Source organism: Colius striatus, chromosome 6, assembly GCF_028858725.1.
Source record: "Colius striatus isolate bColStr4 chromosome 6, bColStr4.1.hap1, whole genome shotgun sequence".
Classification (NCBI taxonomy): Eukaryota; Metazoa; Chordata; class Aves; order Coliiformes; family Coliidae; genus Colius; species Colius striatus.
Window position 1 is genome coordinate 18,980,736 of NC_084764.1, and position 15,132 is coordinate 18,995,867.

At 46.3% G+C, this 15,132-nt stretch overlaps 1 protein-coding gene across 1 annotated transcript in view; it reads right to left on the reverse strand.

Moving 5' to 3' along the window:
* The window catches only part of EGLN3 (egl-9 family hypoxia inducible factor 3), a 30,420-nt gene extending 16,015 nt beyond the window's left edge, over positions 1 to 14,405 (reverse strand). Inside the window, exon 1 of the mRNA XM_061997933.1 lies at positions 13,752 to 14,405. Within this exon, the coding sequence (XP_061853917.1) occupies positions 13,752 to 14,108 (357 nt within the window). The 5' untranslated portion in view covers positions 14,109 to 14,405. The remainder of the gene's footprint in view (positions 1 to 13,751) is intronic.
* Between the last annotated feature and the right edge of the window lie 727 nt (positions 14,406 to 15,132).

Below are 15,132 nucleotides of genomic sequence, written 5' to 3' on the forward strand. Positions count from 1 at the left end.
TAGCATGCTAACTAGTGGTAGCTCAAGGAGCCCTTAATGAGCTTTCAAATCTTACAGAATCTGTTGGTAAGGAATCCAGATCACAGATTCATGTTGCTTTAAAAGTGATCCCCCTATTAAATGAATCTGTGATGAGGCTCAGGAAGCTTTTCTAACGAATGGCAACAAAATTCAGTTCTTCATGGCCTGAAGAGTCCTATTAATGTGAATGACAGCTTCAGCTTGTGACTATCTTTCGTTTCTTTTCTTAGCAGAACCTCCAATCCAGATGCCATTCCACGACCAAGTTGTCTGCCAGGGCAGTGCCCCTGTGAAGCAGGAAGGCATAGAACAGCCATGCCTCATGTCAGTGGTGGCCATCTGTGACAGCTGAAAGAACAGGAAGAGCTGACAAACCTACTTTTGGAGACAGTGGTGAGTTTTGTTAAACTGTTCCTATCACTGGATACTCCCTGAGATCCTAAAGTGAAGAGGCAATTAAGGAAACTGTGAAAAGGACTCAACTGAGAGAAAAGTTCCCCAGGCTTCTGAGGAGAGAAATCTGGCTTGTGGTTTCCTGGGCAATAGAGTCCCAGGAATTCTTCTTCCTCTGCATACTGTCTATATTGCTTTGTTAGGATTTTAAAGACAAATAAAATAACACCTCTCACTTTCAGACCACCATCCAGTCTCTGGGCATGGCCAGGAGAAAACATAATACTGAAATCTAAGGAAATGAATTTAAAATTGCCATAGGATCAAAATTATGAGAACATTTTTGTCTCCTCTAATAATTAAAAGGATTAACCTCCTTCCTTGCATGTTTAATTAATCTACATATTTCTCCATGTATGGCAATTCACACTTTTCTCCAGTTTCCCAGTGCTTCTCTCATCTTCTGCAGCAGTAAACTAAAGGAAGTTTTTTATTCTACATCCACCTCTGACCTAAAACTACAGATGTTACTTGGTCATTGTGCCTCGCACGCACACAGAGACAATACAGCTTCAGAAGAGATCCACGCGCTATGCTGGGCAGAGCAGATACAAATAGCACCAGGGCAGGACCTGAAATTTAAAAGGTGAGTTAGTTCAGTCACGGATATTCAGATTAAGCCTTCAATTAGCAGCTGTAAACATGCGCAGTGCACCGATGTATCAATAAAGGCTGGTTCAGCTCAGAAGGCTCTGCGCTGCGGAGCCCTGGCTGGGGGCCAGCGAGATGATGGCTTAACGACAGTGCTACGTGCGGAGCGTGAGGCGATAGGCAATCAAACACAAACTTGACTCCAGAGTACACTTCACAGAGAGGCTGTGGAGAGAAGAGGGGAAACCCACGCCTGCACCATACAGAAGCTCGAGGCACGTCTCTCTGCTGGTTCTTACCCGCATCCCTCCCCCTCCTGCTACACAGAGGCATCCACGCTTATTTCCCACACTTTGAAAAAAATACTCTTTTAAATTAAATGTTGGGATTGATTTTGCCTGTTCTTGAAGCCCTCTTTCATAAGCCAGAAAACTCTCTCAGTGCCCTCCTCTCCCCTCAAGAGCCAACCCTGGAGGAGCTGCAGCACGGAGAAAGCATCCCAAGCAATCAATGCAGACAGCAAAAGCCTTCCCCGTAATGAGTCCCAGGGGACATGGTGACAAGCGCCACCCTCGCAGAAAAGCAAATCCCCAAGTAAGTGCAAGCTCATTAAGGAAATCTGTAAGGTCCGTCCCTGTATGTTCATCTTCTCAGCAGTGTATAAAGGCATGGTAACCAGCACAGACATCCTCAGCAGAACATCCTCCTCTATGTGGCAGAAAAATAACTTTAGTTCCTTAACTATTCCTGCCTTTTATTCTTTGTCAACACTTTAAAACCTTTTCAACTCTGCTACTAATCACTCACGGGACCACATAATTTCTTCTTTCCTGTAACTAAATTTAAAGAATTCTACATTCTACATCAATTTTGATGCTTTTTCAAGTACATTAGTAAAGGTCAGGAAAAAAAGCCACAATATAGGCAAGCTGTGTTTTGCTGGTGTCAGAGTTGCCCAAGCTGCCCAACATCTTTTTTGCACTATCACTCATTTATTTTTAGCCTGTGGGCCCTGAGTGAGTCCACAAGACTTTTATCAGCTCACATACACTACGCAGCACTTCCCTTGAGTGTTTCACTTTGGAGGCTCCCTAAGCAGCCCAAGGTGCCAAGCCACCACCCCAAAGTGGATGTACCAAGGGGACAGGGTGGCCTCAGTTATGTGGCACAGTTCCTCCTTGGGTTCCTCCTTGCCCAGGACACTCCTGCCACTGCCACAGCAGCACCATGCTGGGCAGATGTTTTCCTACATACCCTTTGGCTCAGTAAAAGTCTGTCTCCACTGCCAGAGAGGAAGGCAGGGTTCAGACTAGCACCACCATGCTTGGCGGGTACCCCAAATATGCTTCAAGGATCCTCCCAAAACTGTCAGAGCCATGTGGACTTCTGAGCCAGTACTATGTGATGAGACCAGTTATCTCCTATGTTAACTTTGAAAGGAAGCCGTCTTACCACCCACCAGTCTTTTGCTCCCCACTACCTTTTCAGACAACCTTGCCTAAAAAATAGCAGATTTATTCCTGCATAGGATTTTGTGTAAGTGAATATTTATGGCTAAACCCCATTAAAATTACCTATAATAAATTACCAGACATAATTTCTGCTACATTTAAACAATGTGTTTAGGCTTTGCCTGCACATAAAGTTTAACTGCTCTGACTACATGTGCACATGACAACAGTGTGATCTCTCTAGTATGGGTGAAATTAAAGGGGATAAATGTGTACACAGCAACACTCTCCACACAGGAAACAAAACAAACTATTCAAATTCAAGGCAATTCTGTAACAATATAACTATACACCCCTTCTAAGGTCTGGCAATAAAATGTATTAGTGAAAAAAAAAGATAAGTCCTTCTAAGTGTTGTAGTGCTGATCCTTCCCACCATCTACACAGTTGGTACTCACATATTTAAAAAAAAAAAAAAGCCTCTGAACAACAAAAGCCTTCAGAGACTCAGACAGGCACACACACAACAAACTGAGCTACAGCCTTACATTTGTACATCCTAAAGCTGTTCACAGAAGCTCTCAACTCATAGACAAGGAAGCCTAGTCTGAAACCCAGCTGCAAGACAACACCAGACTCTGGCTTTGAAGGCAGGCTGATCAATTCCCACTATTTTTCCCACGGGTGAAGCCTCTCCCATGGATTTATGCTGCCACCACCTGACAGAAGAGACCAACCTTACAGAAAGGCTGTGTTGAAGTTGCTGCCACAGGCTCTGACCCACTGGTCTGGGGCCAGTGGCCCTGGCTAGGGACACAGACATCCCAAAGGGTTCCCTGCCCAGTTGCTCCCTCCCAGCCTGCTCGTGCCCGTTGCACTGCAGTCCACCCTAGCGCCTCATCTAGCCCTTCCTGCTGCAACCCACAGAGGCAACGACCCTTGAGAAGTGTCTCAAGACACAGTTCAGGACTGCATCTTAAAGTAATAATGTTCTTCGGCATTCAAGGCAGTTTTTGCAGGAAGCACAGCAACTGTTGAGCAGGGAGGCGGACTCTGTTGTGTGGGTTCAAGATGTTTCCTGAGTATGCAGAAAGCCTGGAGTGGTCTTTCTGGCTCTGTTCCCTCCTTTTTTCTCTCCCTCTCCAAGAATTTTGCTCTCTGGCAGCCAGTGTGAGGAGAGAAACATGGGGTGGATGGGGGTGAGCCAAGCTGGAGGCTGGACCAGGGGCTGGTCTCCCAGGACGATGCCAGCTGGTTGGGCAGACAGAGGAAGCAGCCCTCATCCCTGTCTATGCTGTTCCCTGGGATGGAGATGTGACGGTGGCTGCATAAGCATGAGAAGCTGTGGTAAGCACAGGGATAAGAAACCCCTTGGTGAGGGGCTGCAGCTGGCTTTGCCAGACATATGGGGCACAAGTGCTTCTCTGCAGGGGTAAATGCAGAGGAGAAAAGCAGGGCAGGGCAGCTCTGACTTGGTAGCAAGTCAGAGCTAAAGGAGTACATATGAGTATTTAGGCGTGGGGATGAAGTAGGTACTATGTCTGCCCATAGCCATGGTCACCACTGAAACAACCAGTGCCTTTCCTAACGGCAGACAAGACACTGTACTAATACAGCTCATAATTAGCAACAATAGCTCCTACAGATGGTATGCAATAAGCTTTTAACTAAGTGCCAGCGAGAGACAAAAGTAAACTAAGAAAGAAAGAAAAAAGAATTGCATGTTTCAGTTGCAGACATCTTATCTAAGTATAAAGAAGCAAACAAAAACCAAATCAACTACACTGTCATCCTTGCCAAGAAATAATCACTGAGTGTCAGACTAGCACTGAGCTTTTAGGTCACCATCGAGCTACGCACTGAGAAATATAATGGTAAAATGCACAGCTTTGACACTTCAGCCTTTGACCGCCATCAAATGTTGAGTTATAGTACATTTGGCAATGAGGATCAGCATTCACAAAACCCGCTCACTGCTCCTCCATGAAGAGGAAGTTTGTAAAGCAGTGAACCAGGCAGTGACCCTTCCTGTTGGCCTGCTGCAGAGACACCATGCACATGTTCCACAAACAACAGGAGACAGAGGACTAATTTAGGGTAGTGGAAATACTGGTAAATACTGTAAATAACAGAATTATTTATCCTGGGGGGCCTTGTTCTGTCTGTACACATCCAGTCATGTGCCATAGTTTATATGCCAAAAGAGCAGGACATATGAAACTTCTCCCTTTTCCACTTCCCAAATCACTTCTACCAGGCTACCTATAGAAAAATCAGAAGAGGAAGGAGCAGTTACACATACACTCTTCAGTGGCATGCACAACATCATAAGACTGTTAACAACCCAGGTACAGGCAAGTTGAGGACTGACTGACATTCATACCCTGCCCCCCACTCCCCCAGGATTTTATTTTTAAATATCTCTTCTCCGAAATTCTCCTGGTTCTGCAGTTTTCTTCTACCCACATGATCAAGTGAGGGGCTGTGTTTAAAAGACTTTTGCTGCTCCCTAGAGCTTCAGGGCAGTCAGGAGGCTCCATGTGACACCCACCTTCTCAGAGTCAGCTCCCCAATGGTCTGTTCACATTCAGAGTGGCATTCTTCAGCCTGCACTGACTGGCACCTATCTCCCTGTGTGCATTACTGGAATAACTGCTACCATTAGTGGTGTACATTTTGCCAAAAGACAAATGACTCCTTGCTCCCTTCCAGGACAGAATGTGAAAGATGGCCCATATTTCAAATCTATGACAAAATGTAGACAAAGACACATTCTAAACATATTCTAGCACAGTCTAAGCCAAGCACCAAAGGATGTGTTTCAGTCTCATTGATTTGATAGAGCCTTAAAAAAAAAAAAAAAAAAGAGTACTTAAGTGAATTGCTGAACTGGGGCCAATATTTTAAAAACATTTGCTTTATCAATTTGTATAAAAAAATTACAGTGCAAGAAGACATAAGCAATGATTAATTGTTATTATGACTTACAGACATGGAAAAATGCAAACATATTTCTTGTTTGGATTTCCAAGTCCAAAAAAGAAAGCACAAAAAAGACTCTAGTATGACCAAAGGATTCATATGCACTAGATATATACGGGACTCAAAAATAGTTAATTTTCTCCATAAACGAGGATACAATTCCCTGGCGTTTGGCAAAAGATATGGCTACCCTGTCACTTCCAGCTGACAAAGCTTTGAACAAACTGTTTCCAGTCTGTGTAGATAGTGTGTTATGCTGTATACCTGCAACACAGACTATTCATTTTAAACTGTGTGGCTCCATATAAACACTATGGTCAGCAAAATCTCTTGCATTACTTTATTTGTGAAAAATCAGAACAAGCAGCTTGTTTAATCAACTGCTTTCTATTAAGTGCTTTGCATGGTGACACTAAGTTTCTTTGTCTACTAATCTTATCAAAACACAATAAGACTAATGAGAAAAATTACTGCAGTGAAAAGCTCCTTTCTGTCACTGGGAGATAGTAGATGCGTGTGTGTGAGTGATGGAGAGAAAATGGGGCTTACAGCTCTCTCCAAATCACTCACGGGAAGCATGAGGAGTCGTGTGCTGATATGATGACATGCCTGTGAATAGTTTGAATGGTAGAGATAGTCTACTTGGCATGAGTCTCCTTCATCTGTTTTCTTCCCCCATCTCATTGCCTGAACAGCTAGAGACCTTCTTGCTTTTCCAACCAACTACCTGCCATCTCTTTTCCAAGCAATAAAAGGTCTAAAACAATTTGCTATGTAACATTATGCATTGATCAGAATCTTTTGTCAAGCCCCTCCACATTCTATGCCAATGCATCAGGTTATTCATCCCAGAGCCTACCACAGGGAACATCAGCTGCCCTAGGTACAGGTACCAGAAACAGTTCCCAAAACAACTCTACCCAAGAGCTCCTCTACTAAACCAATAAAATTCTTTGCAAAGAAGCTCAGGGAGTTTTCTGTTGCTGGAAGCTTTCTAAAAATGTTGTTTCAGTGTTCAGCTTTGTGACAGGAGGATTACAGTCATGATAAATCCAACCCAGGGCTTCAAACTCCCTTGAGTTGGTATGCACACATCCTCCTTCTCCATAAATCTAAAACCAGCAACACTTCCTCTCAGGCTTCCCTTCCTGACCTCCTCATTCTCACAAGCCATCCACTGCAAGATGGATGAGCACTATGTGGTCTGCTGGTGCCAAAGGACCACTTGCCCCTGACCTATTACACAATGAGAAAAGGTGATCCAATTAAAACAAATTGAAAAAAAAAAAAAGAGGCAGTTTGACTTTATAAGTCATACCATTCTATGATTCTATGATCTTGAAACATTTGATCTCTCCCAAGTGTGTCAAGTCTTTTCAGCAAACATCAAGATTTCATTGATTATAAATGCATTCATGTTTGGATCATTGTGATTTTATCTTCTCCCTCTATCCTACTGCTTCCACATTCAGGAAGGAATTGCTGAGGGAGTACAAACACTATTCAACACCACCATCACCACTCCAGGAAATAAAGAATAAAAAAATCTGTATAGCATAGGAGAAAGAGGAGGGAGAAGATGCTTCAATGCAGTAAATCAAGCAAATTACTCAGGAAGCAACATGCCGAGTAAGGCTGTATTACACTGAGACATGATCCAGATAAGTTTGGAAGTCAAAGAAAGTTCTTACTGTGAAATCAAATAAAGGCCAGGGATTAACACAGACAGTTGGAATTCTTAAAAACAAGTTCACTTTTACTGTGTACATGCTACCCTGCATCAACAACATGAGCATCAATGCATGTCCATTTAAACATGTACTGTTATTAGCAGTGAGCTGTTAATGAAACAAGTTATTCATTGATAATCACCTTGGGAAAAGGCTGTGTACAAATATTAATAGCAAGGACCAGCTTGCCTCCATCCCAAAATGCAAGCTCAGAGGAAGGGGGCACAGAACTCAGAATCCTGCTGTTTTCCTGGTGTCTCTCCCAAGGATTTTGTGTCTCACAATACTACACACACCTTGCAGTCCAAAGGACAAAGCTCCCAGCACCCAGAGGCATTCCTGCCACCTGTATTGCAGCATCCCTCCTCACACAGCTGTGGAAGGTTTACATGGACATTTAATGAGCCATGAGCCCTCATACAACACAAATTGAGAAGCATGTATTTACTTAGGGCTTGCAAGTAACAGGGACATAGGCAAGCACACCCATAGGGCTACCACTGCAAGCCTCTGGCTTTAAGAGCTCATGTTGGACAGGTACCAGGGCAGTCATGGCAGTGAATAGCAACCTACTGAGGAAAATGCACTACCATTATGGGACAGATTGTGGAAAATGTCAGTGCTTTGCCATCATTGTGTAACTCCAGAGTTTAACAGGACTCATTAAGCACCGCTCGACCACAAAACTACAGAAAATATAAAAAAAAAAAGTCAAGTAACCTGACTTGATGCCATAAACATAAGTGCAAACTCAGGATAAACAGACCACTCCGCTCTCTACCTTGTCCAAGAGCTCAGACTTATTTCCCCTCTCTTACAGGATTAGCAACCTTCTGCCCTTCTCTTGTGACTCCAGCTCTTAAGGCAGTGTGAGAGGTCACTGCGTGGTTACAGACCTCTCCACAAGAGAGGGAAAGGAGGTCCAACAGCAGCCACCTGGCTGCCAAAGGCTCTGGTGTAACACGAAGACAGCACATTTTTCTCACTGCCTTCCATGGAAGAAGTCTACCAGTGCACCAGTTAGGTTCTTAAGAGTGGTGACACGTAACAGGTACTGAACTCAAGCTGTTTGTAACTTCAGCACACAAATATGACCTCAAACACCATTCCATAGAAACTACCCACACTTTTGATCCCACTTATAGATATGTGTAGCACTGTCTGTAAAATATTGACCTGTTTCTCCATTACCCTGTCCCTGCTGAGTGAAGAAGCAATCTGAAAAATTCTCTGAGTGCCTCTTTCAGAGAAGAGATATGTTTTGAAAGTTTAAAAAAAGTCATTGAGAATAATTGATGAGGAACAAAAACAAGAGCTAATATGCCCAGGTTTATACTCATTTAATGCTCTGATTGTCAAGTAAAAATTATACATTCCTGTGTATAATTAACCAGACTAACTAATCTTGCTTGACAAACACAGATATAAACATCAGCTTTGACATCGAGCCAAAACAACCACTCTAGGATCTGTGCCAATGCTGAATTCCTCGGTCTGATACCATAAAACGAGTTGTCTGTTGTATTTACAGTTCCAGTGGCTCTGGACTCTGTCGGCAGCCGGCCAGAAGAACAGATTTGAACCTACCCATTATGCCAGAACATGTGCATTTGATTAGAAGAAAGAGAAATTATGCATATATCTTCTGGATGGTGGTATTCATTAGACCTCCCATTGTAAACTAATTGCAAGACACGCTGCTAAACAAGTATCAAAAATCCTTTGTAGCATACATAGGCACTATCGCTCTTCAGCTCTGTAGCCAGTTTTCTGTTATCTCGCTCCTTACATCTGCACATCAAATCAGAAAATGCAGCATTTCACTCTGTGTTTTAATTGCACGAGATAGAATTTGAATGATATAGAACAGAACGTTTTATTTCTCTATACATAAAATGTAAAAAATATCTTACCTCATTACCCAAGTTAAAAAGAGTTATTACTCATTAAAACCACTCAACCCAAGCCTATGACATTTAATGTGTTTCCTCAGTCCTCAGGAACAGAAATCTTGGTAACTACCTACTAGACAGACAATGTTTCAAAACCTATCTAATAACAACCCATCATGTGGTAGGCAGAAGGTCCTGCTCTGGTGTTTGGCAAACACTCACTAGCCATGAAATGCCACCTCGACAGACTTGCATCTCCTGCAACAGTCAGGGAGGGCCCACCAGCATAGGGGGAACCAGGGAAGTGTCATGGCTACAAGCAGAGGATGCAGAAATCATCCCATAAAAAATGACATACTCACATAGACATTTTGAAACAAGTTTTGAAGAGAGTTCACACCCCACAGGGACTTCTAAACTAACCTCATATTGAAAACATGTCTTAACTTCAGGCCATATACTTGACACTGAATGCAAGCAGTTGGGTTCTGAGCTAAAAACAGTAGTTATGGCTTCCTTCAACACAGGTAAGCTCCTAGGATCATAACTTCTTGCCTTTTTAACCAGCAGGACTCACTGCTGTTCAGTGGGCACAAGAAGAGCTCAAGGCCCCCAAAGGCAATGGATTTCAACCCTTGATGGCCCTCAAGAAGGTACCAGTCACTCACAGTGGGGGACACTGTTGCCAGGACCAAGGTGCAGAGTCCATGCAGACCATAGCTGTGTCAGTTCAAAGTACCATCCACCCCTTGCCCACAAGGACCATTGTAGCTCACTGGCCACATGGCAAGTGCTGACTCAGCCAAGGTGGCCCAAGGCAGCAGGCACTGACAGCATCATGCTGGGACTCTGCCTAGCCATAGGGAGAGCTGCCCTTCTTCAGCATGAGCTAAATGTGAGAGGGGAATTTGGCACAGCCTCTCAGCAGCAGATGAGTCACTCAGCCATCCCACCACAAACACAGGTTTTGCATTTCCACACACTGGCCAGCTGAGCTGGATTCTGCCAGCCTCCAGTCCCTGCATCCCTGCAGGGGAGACTTCCAGGGACTAAGGCTCCTCAGGCTCCGCAGCAGCTGAGGCTGACAAGGCGATGGATATCCTAAACTCCACAGCATGTGGCACACCTGCAGCTTCTAAATTTGAAAAATCTAAACCAAACAAACAAAATACAAAAAACAAACAAAAAAAAAAACGTAAAACCACGCTAAAAAAAAACCCTTTTTATGTCTTGAAAGAGAAATCTCTCAAATAGTTTCTCTTCATGAAGATTTTCCTGCTCCCTCTTTTGTTTTTCTTTATGTTATTGCTTTCAATTATTTATAATACAATGATTTTTTTCTACAGCACATACCCTCAAGCCCCCACAAAAGCCAATTAACTCTAGGAAAGGTCTTTGGGACCTGCAGAATCAGAAGCTGCAGCACATCATCCTTTCACCAGCAGTCCCTGGAGAATCGTCTGACCCAAGGGCACACCGGGTGACTGGCCTCACTTTGCTTTCTGGCTCCAACCAGCTGACAGCTTTTTTTCATCAAGCATCAAAGCTCCAGCCAAGTGGAGACAGGTCCTCAAAACCAGAGTGACCTCTGTCCTCTATTGCATCTCTTTGCATTCAAGGACATGAATCTTCTTACTCTGAGAAGACTGAACCTGGGTGAGCGATGCCTCTGTGATATATCCTTGGACATCTACCTACTAGAAAAGGGGAAACTGTGTTATTTTACTATCAAATGGAAACTCTAGTGAGGAGAACACAGAAGCCAGGGAGCAGTGCATTGGGTCTGTCAACAGACGATCCTTTAGAACAATGTTCTCTGGTTATTTGCATCATTTAACCATGGCAGCTAATATTTTGGAATATAACTTGCTCCAAATATAGATTTGGATCACAGGTCTGCAAAGATGAAAGGTTACATTTCATTATCAGACCTCAAATGTCAACCACCAGCTCTTCAGAGTATCCAGTACCCTTGTAAAATTTTACTTCTGTCTATTACTTTCTTCTAATGATGTGGAACTTTATTTGGAAACAGTAAAATCCTGACTGACTAATTTCTCTCACATAGCTAAAAGGAAAGCTTTTTCTTAGACAAAACTCATTTTTGTCTTCTTATGTTTGTGTAGCTACAAAAAAAAAAAGACATGAAGAACATCCCATTAAGCAGACAGTAAGCTGATGAAAGTTCATTTACTAAACAAACTTCTCCCTGTTTCCCAACACTTAAGCTGAAGACTAAAGTCAAACTCTCCGTTTGAAAGAATAAACTTCTAAATAATGATGAGGCTGATAGTACATAGACTCATTTCCGTGACAAGAAGAGTTACCATGTAGCCAAAAGCTTACACTTTAAACAAATTGCTCCAGACTCTTAGCTCCATCTAGTATCTATATCGTAAAACAGTAAATTATAATAGCACACATCCAGCTAAGAAATTCTAGTTTACTGGCTCACAAACATACCTCTAAATGTTAAGCTGTGGAAGTTTTCTGGGCATCCATTTTTATGTACAGTCTAGCAGATAAAATTAAATACACCAAATTAAAATTTGAGATTTTTCTGCATCCATTCACAAGGCTTCAGAAGACAAGCAAAATGAGCATGTTCAATGGTGGAAATATCTGTAAGGACGTACGTGGAAACCTGCATGCACTGTAGTAGCCTGCCAGTTAGTCACAGGAATAATATTCCTGCTGAAGGCATCCCACATCTCAGTTACAGATGGCAGCTGCCACTCCAGGGCCTCATATACCCATAGCACTTATTATAATAATAAGGGGATCGGTTACTATTAATTTCTAATGGAAATTCTTCTGCATTTACTTTTACAAATGATACCGAGTCACTTTCAGTCCTGGACTGTTGTGTAGCACTTCCACATGCTGTCTGGAGTCTGACATCTTCCATGCTAAAGTAGAATGGCCAGAACTCTCTCTTTATAGCAAGTAGCTCAGTATCTATCTATAAAACAAAGTTCTGTCCTGTCTGTTGTTACTTTTTGTACAAAAATGACTGCAAGAACACCACAACTCAGTTCTAGAACCACCACTCCAACCCAAGGTCACTTCCAAAAGGCCATGCTTTCAAGCCAGTGCCAATAGCTTTCATGTATTGACTCTTTCTCCAAATACCTTGCATTCACTCTGGTCTAACTTTAAAGCAAGCCCCTGTTTCCCACACACCCACGCCTGCCAGGTAGCCAGCAGTACAATGCAGCGATGCTTTCCCCAATCCCGAAATTGGGGAAACAGAAGTCATGCAGAGAAAGAACTAGGGTGACCTTAAAGGTATAACAAAACAGAATGGTTATCTATACCTCCTAATGACAGAGTCCCACCAGGAATAAGTGAAATCCAGTCTACTCACATTTTAAACCAAGTCTACCTAAGCTTTAACTGAAGTGATGATCAGTAGCTCAGTGGAGCTAAGCACAGAAGCAGTGTTTCAACCTTTTATTATTCCCACCACTGTCACCCATCTCCTTAGTTCAGTGCAAGTTGGGACCAAAAGAAATGCCTATGTTTTCACTTTTGTAATTTTTTAACAGTTTGGTGTTTCTCTTCTAAAAGAAGTGGATATTCTGAAAACATGTTACACATTATAGAAGTTTAAGTCAGAAATAATGGAGGGGCGGGGACAGGACGCAGCCAGCATTCAAGATGATGAAACAAACTTACTTTCGAGACAGCCCACTTAGCCACAGCAACACAGACAAGGAAAGAAAAGTCATGTCTTGCCAAACTGAAGTAATGACATTGCAAGTGCAAATAAACTTTCTTGGGAAGGAAATCTACAATGCAAGTTTCCAGGAACACAAGTATCTTCTCTATTTTTAAGGAGGAAAGACAACTCTCCTCTTCAAAAAAAAAAGGAGTTGTCTGTGTTCCGACTGAGCATCCCTTGTTTTCTGCCACATACCCGATGCACCAATGATAATCTCTCCAGCTGTTGGATACTACCATGCGTTGGACCATCGAAGCTACTTTGGATAACACTATCACATGGGCCCACACCATCCAAGAACCGGACCGAGCCGCGTATATGAGCAGGGAAGGCATCGGGAGCTTTTCCCTTCATCTGAAGCAATCCTCCTAAGGGAAGTCACGGTCACGGCTATTTTTTTGGCGGGGCCTCGCCATGGCCCGTGCCCTCCGCAGCAGGCGCAGGCAGTAGCCAGCCGCAGAGTGAGTTGGTCTCCGGCTCCATACCGGGACACCTGCGAAGTGATGCCTGGGGGCACACGGGGGTACAGGCAAGAGTCTGGCCGGGGTTCAATAAGCGGGGAGCCCGGCCGAGACTCATGACGGGGCACAGCGATAAGCCGTCCCATAGTGTTGTCAACACCGGCGGGGAGAAGGATCCGCGGCAGGTAGTCTTTTCAGCAAGGACTCCGCACCCGGCCGCCGGCACGGGCTGGCGAACAGCTGCCCGCCGCGGACATCCCCGGGAGCGGGGCCGCGGCGACGGGCAGCGGGGCCGCCTGAGCCACAGGCACCCGCGGACCGCGACAAAGGCGAGGGCCCGAGAAAACTTTCCGCCACGTCCCCCTGGCAGCGGAGGGGCTGACCGGGACATGGGAGTGGGGGGGGGGGGGCCGGTGCGCGCGGGCCAGAGCCCTGCGACCCCTTACCTTGGATCGCTCCTTCACGTAGTACTTGCCGAGCCGGCTCCCGCAGTACATCACCAGCCGGTCTATCAGCGTGAGGAGGAAGTTGATGGCCTCGCAGCCCTCCTCCGTGCCTCCGATCCACTTGATCTGGTCGCCGCGGAGGTGCCGCTTGGCGACGCCGCGGCTGGGGCCGGCAAGCTGCCCGTCGGCCAGCTCCCCGTCGCGGTGCATTCGCTTCACCCGCTCCAGGACGCAATCCCCCACGACCTCCCCCAAGAAGTTGTCCAGGTAGCAAAAGCCTATGTCGTGCAAGCAGGGCACGACGTACTCTAGAGCGATTCTCTCCAGGTCGAGCCTCATGATGTGTCCCAGTGGCATGGCGTGGCGGTGACGGGCGCGCCGCTGCCCTGTCGAGACGCGATGCCCGCTGGCTCCAGGCCGGGCCGGGCAGTGGCTCCGCCGCGGCGCGGGGCCAGGCGAGACAAAACTTTCGCCGCGGCAGGCTGGGCTGCGCCGCGCTCCGCGGCCCGGCGCTCCTGTATCCCCTCGCTGCCGCTGCCCGAACAGCGTGCGGAACCCAGCAGGGCCGTGCGGGAAGGGTCTCGGCCGATGCAAAGCCTGCAGCAACAACCAACCCCCCGCCGCTGACCGCGCCGGCTACGTGCGGGATGTGTGCGCGCCCCACCGCCCGCTCGCGCGGCGCCGCCGCACGTGGGTGGAGCCCGCCCGGCGCGGCGCGGCGCGGCTCGGCCCGCCCACAACAGCCCATACAGCCAATCGAGCGTCTAGGGGGCGTGGCCAGCCCGCGGGGGACGCGCGGCGGGAGCTGCACACGTGCGCGGAGGGGCGGGACGAGCCCCGCCTCCCCGAGTGGGCGTGGCCAGCGCCATTGAGGAATTCCCCCCTCGCATGTCGCGGCGCGGTGACCGCGGCCCCCCCGGGCTGTCCCGGGGCACCGACGCGCCGGCTTGCCACGTTCCGTCCGCCGATGCCCGGCCTCGACGGCCAGTCCGAGGGAGGTTGGGGATGACCCTCCCGAGTCCTCTTGCCGCCGCTTACATCAGCCCCCGCAGCGGCAGCTTCAGCACCAGCGGGAAGTGGTTCGTTGGGCGGCAGGTACGGCTTTGCTGGGGCAGGAATGCACGACTTTTAAAAAGTTTGTGTAATAAAGTCGTACTTCTCTTGCTTATTTACCCCAAAGGGCTCGCTAGGCTCTTGGGCAGGAAACCTGCGGAGTGGCAGCGGCTCCGCGCCGCGGGCGTGGGTCGCACCGTGACAAACTTCGTCCTTCGTTTCCAAACCAGAACGCGCCTTTCCCAGCGTAGTAGTTTTTCGGTCACACCGTTCCTGCACCGGTCGGCCACGAAATATGATCCCGCTGTCGCTCTTCAGCCTGTCCCCG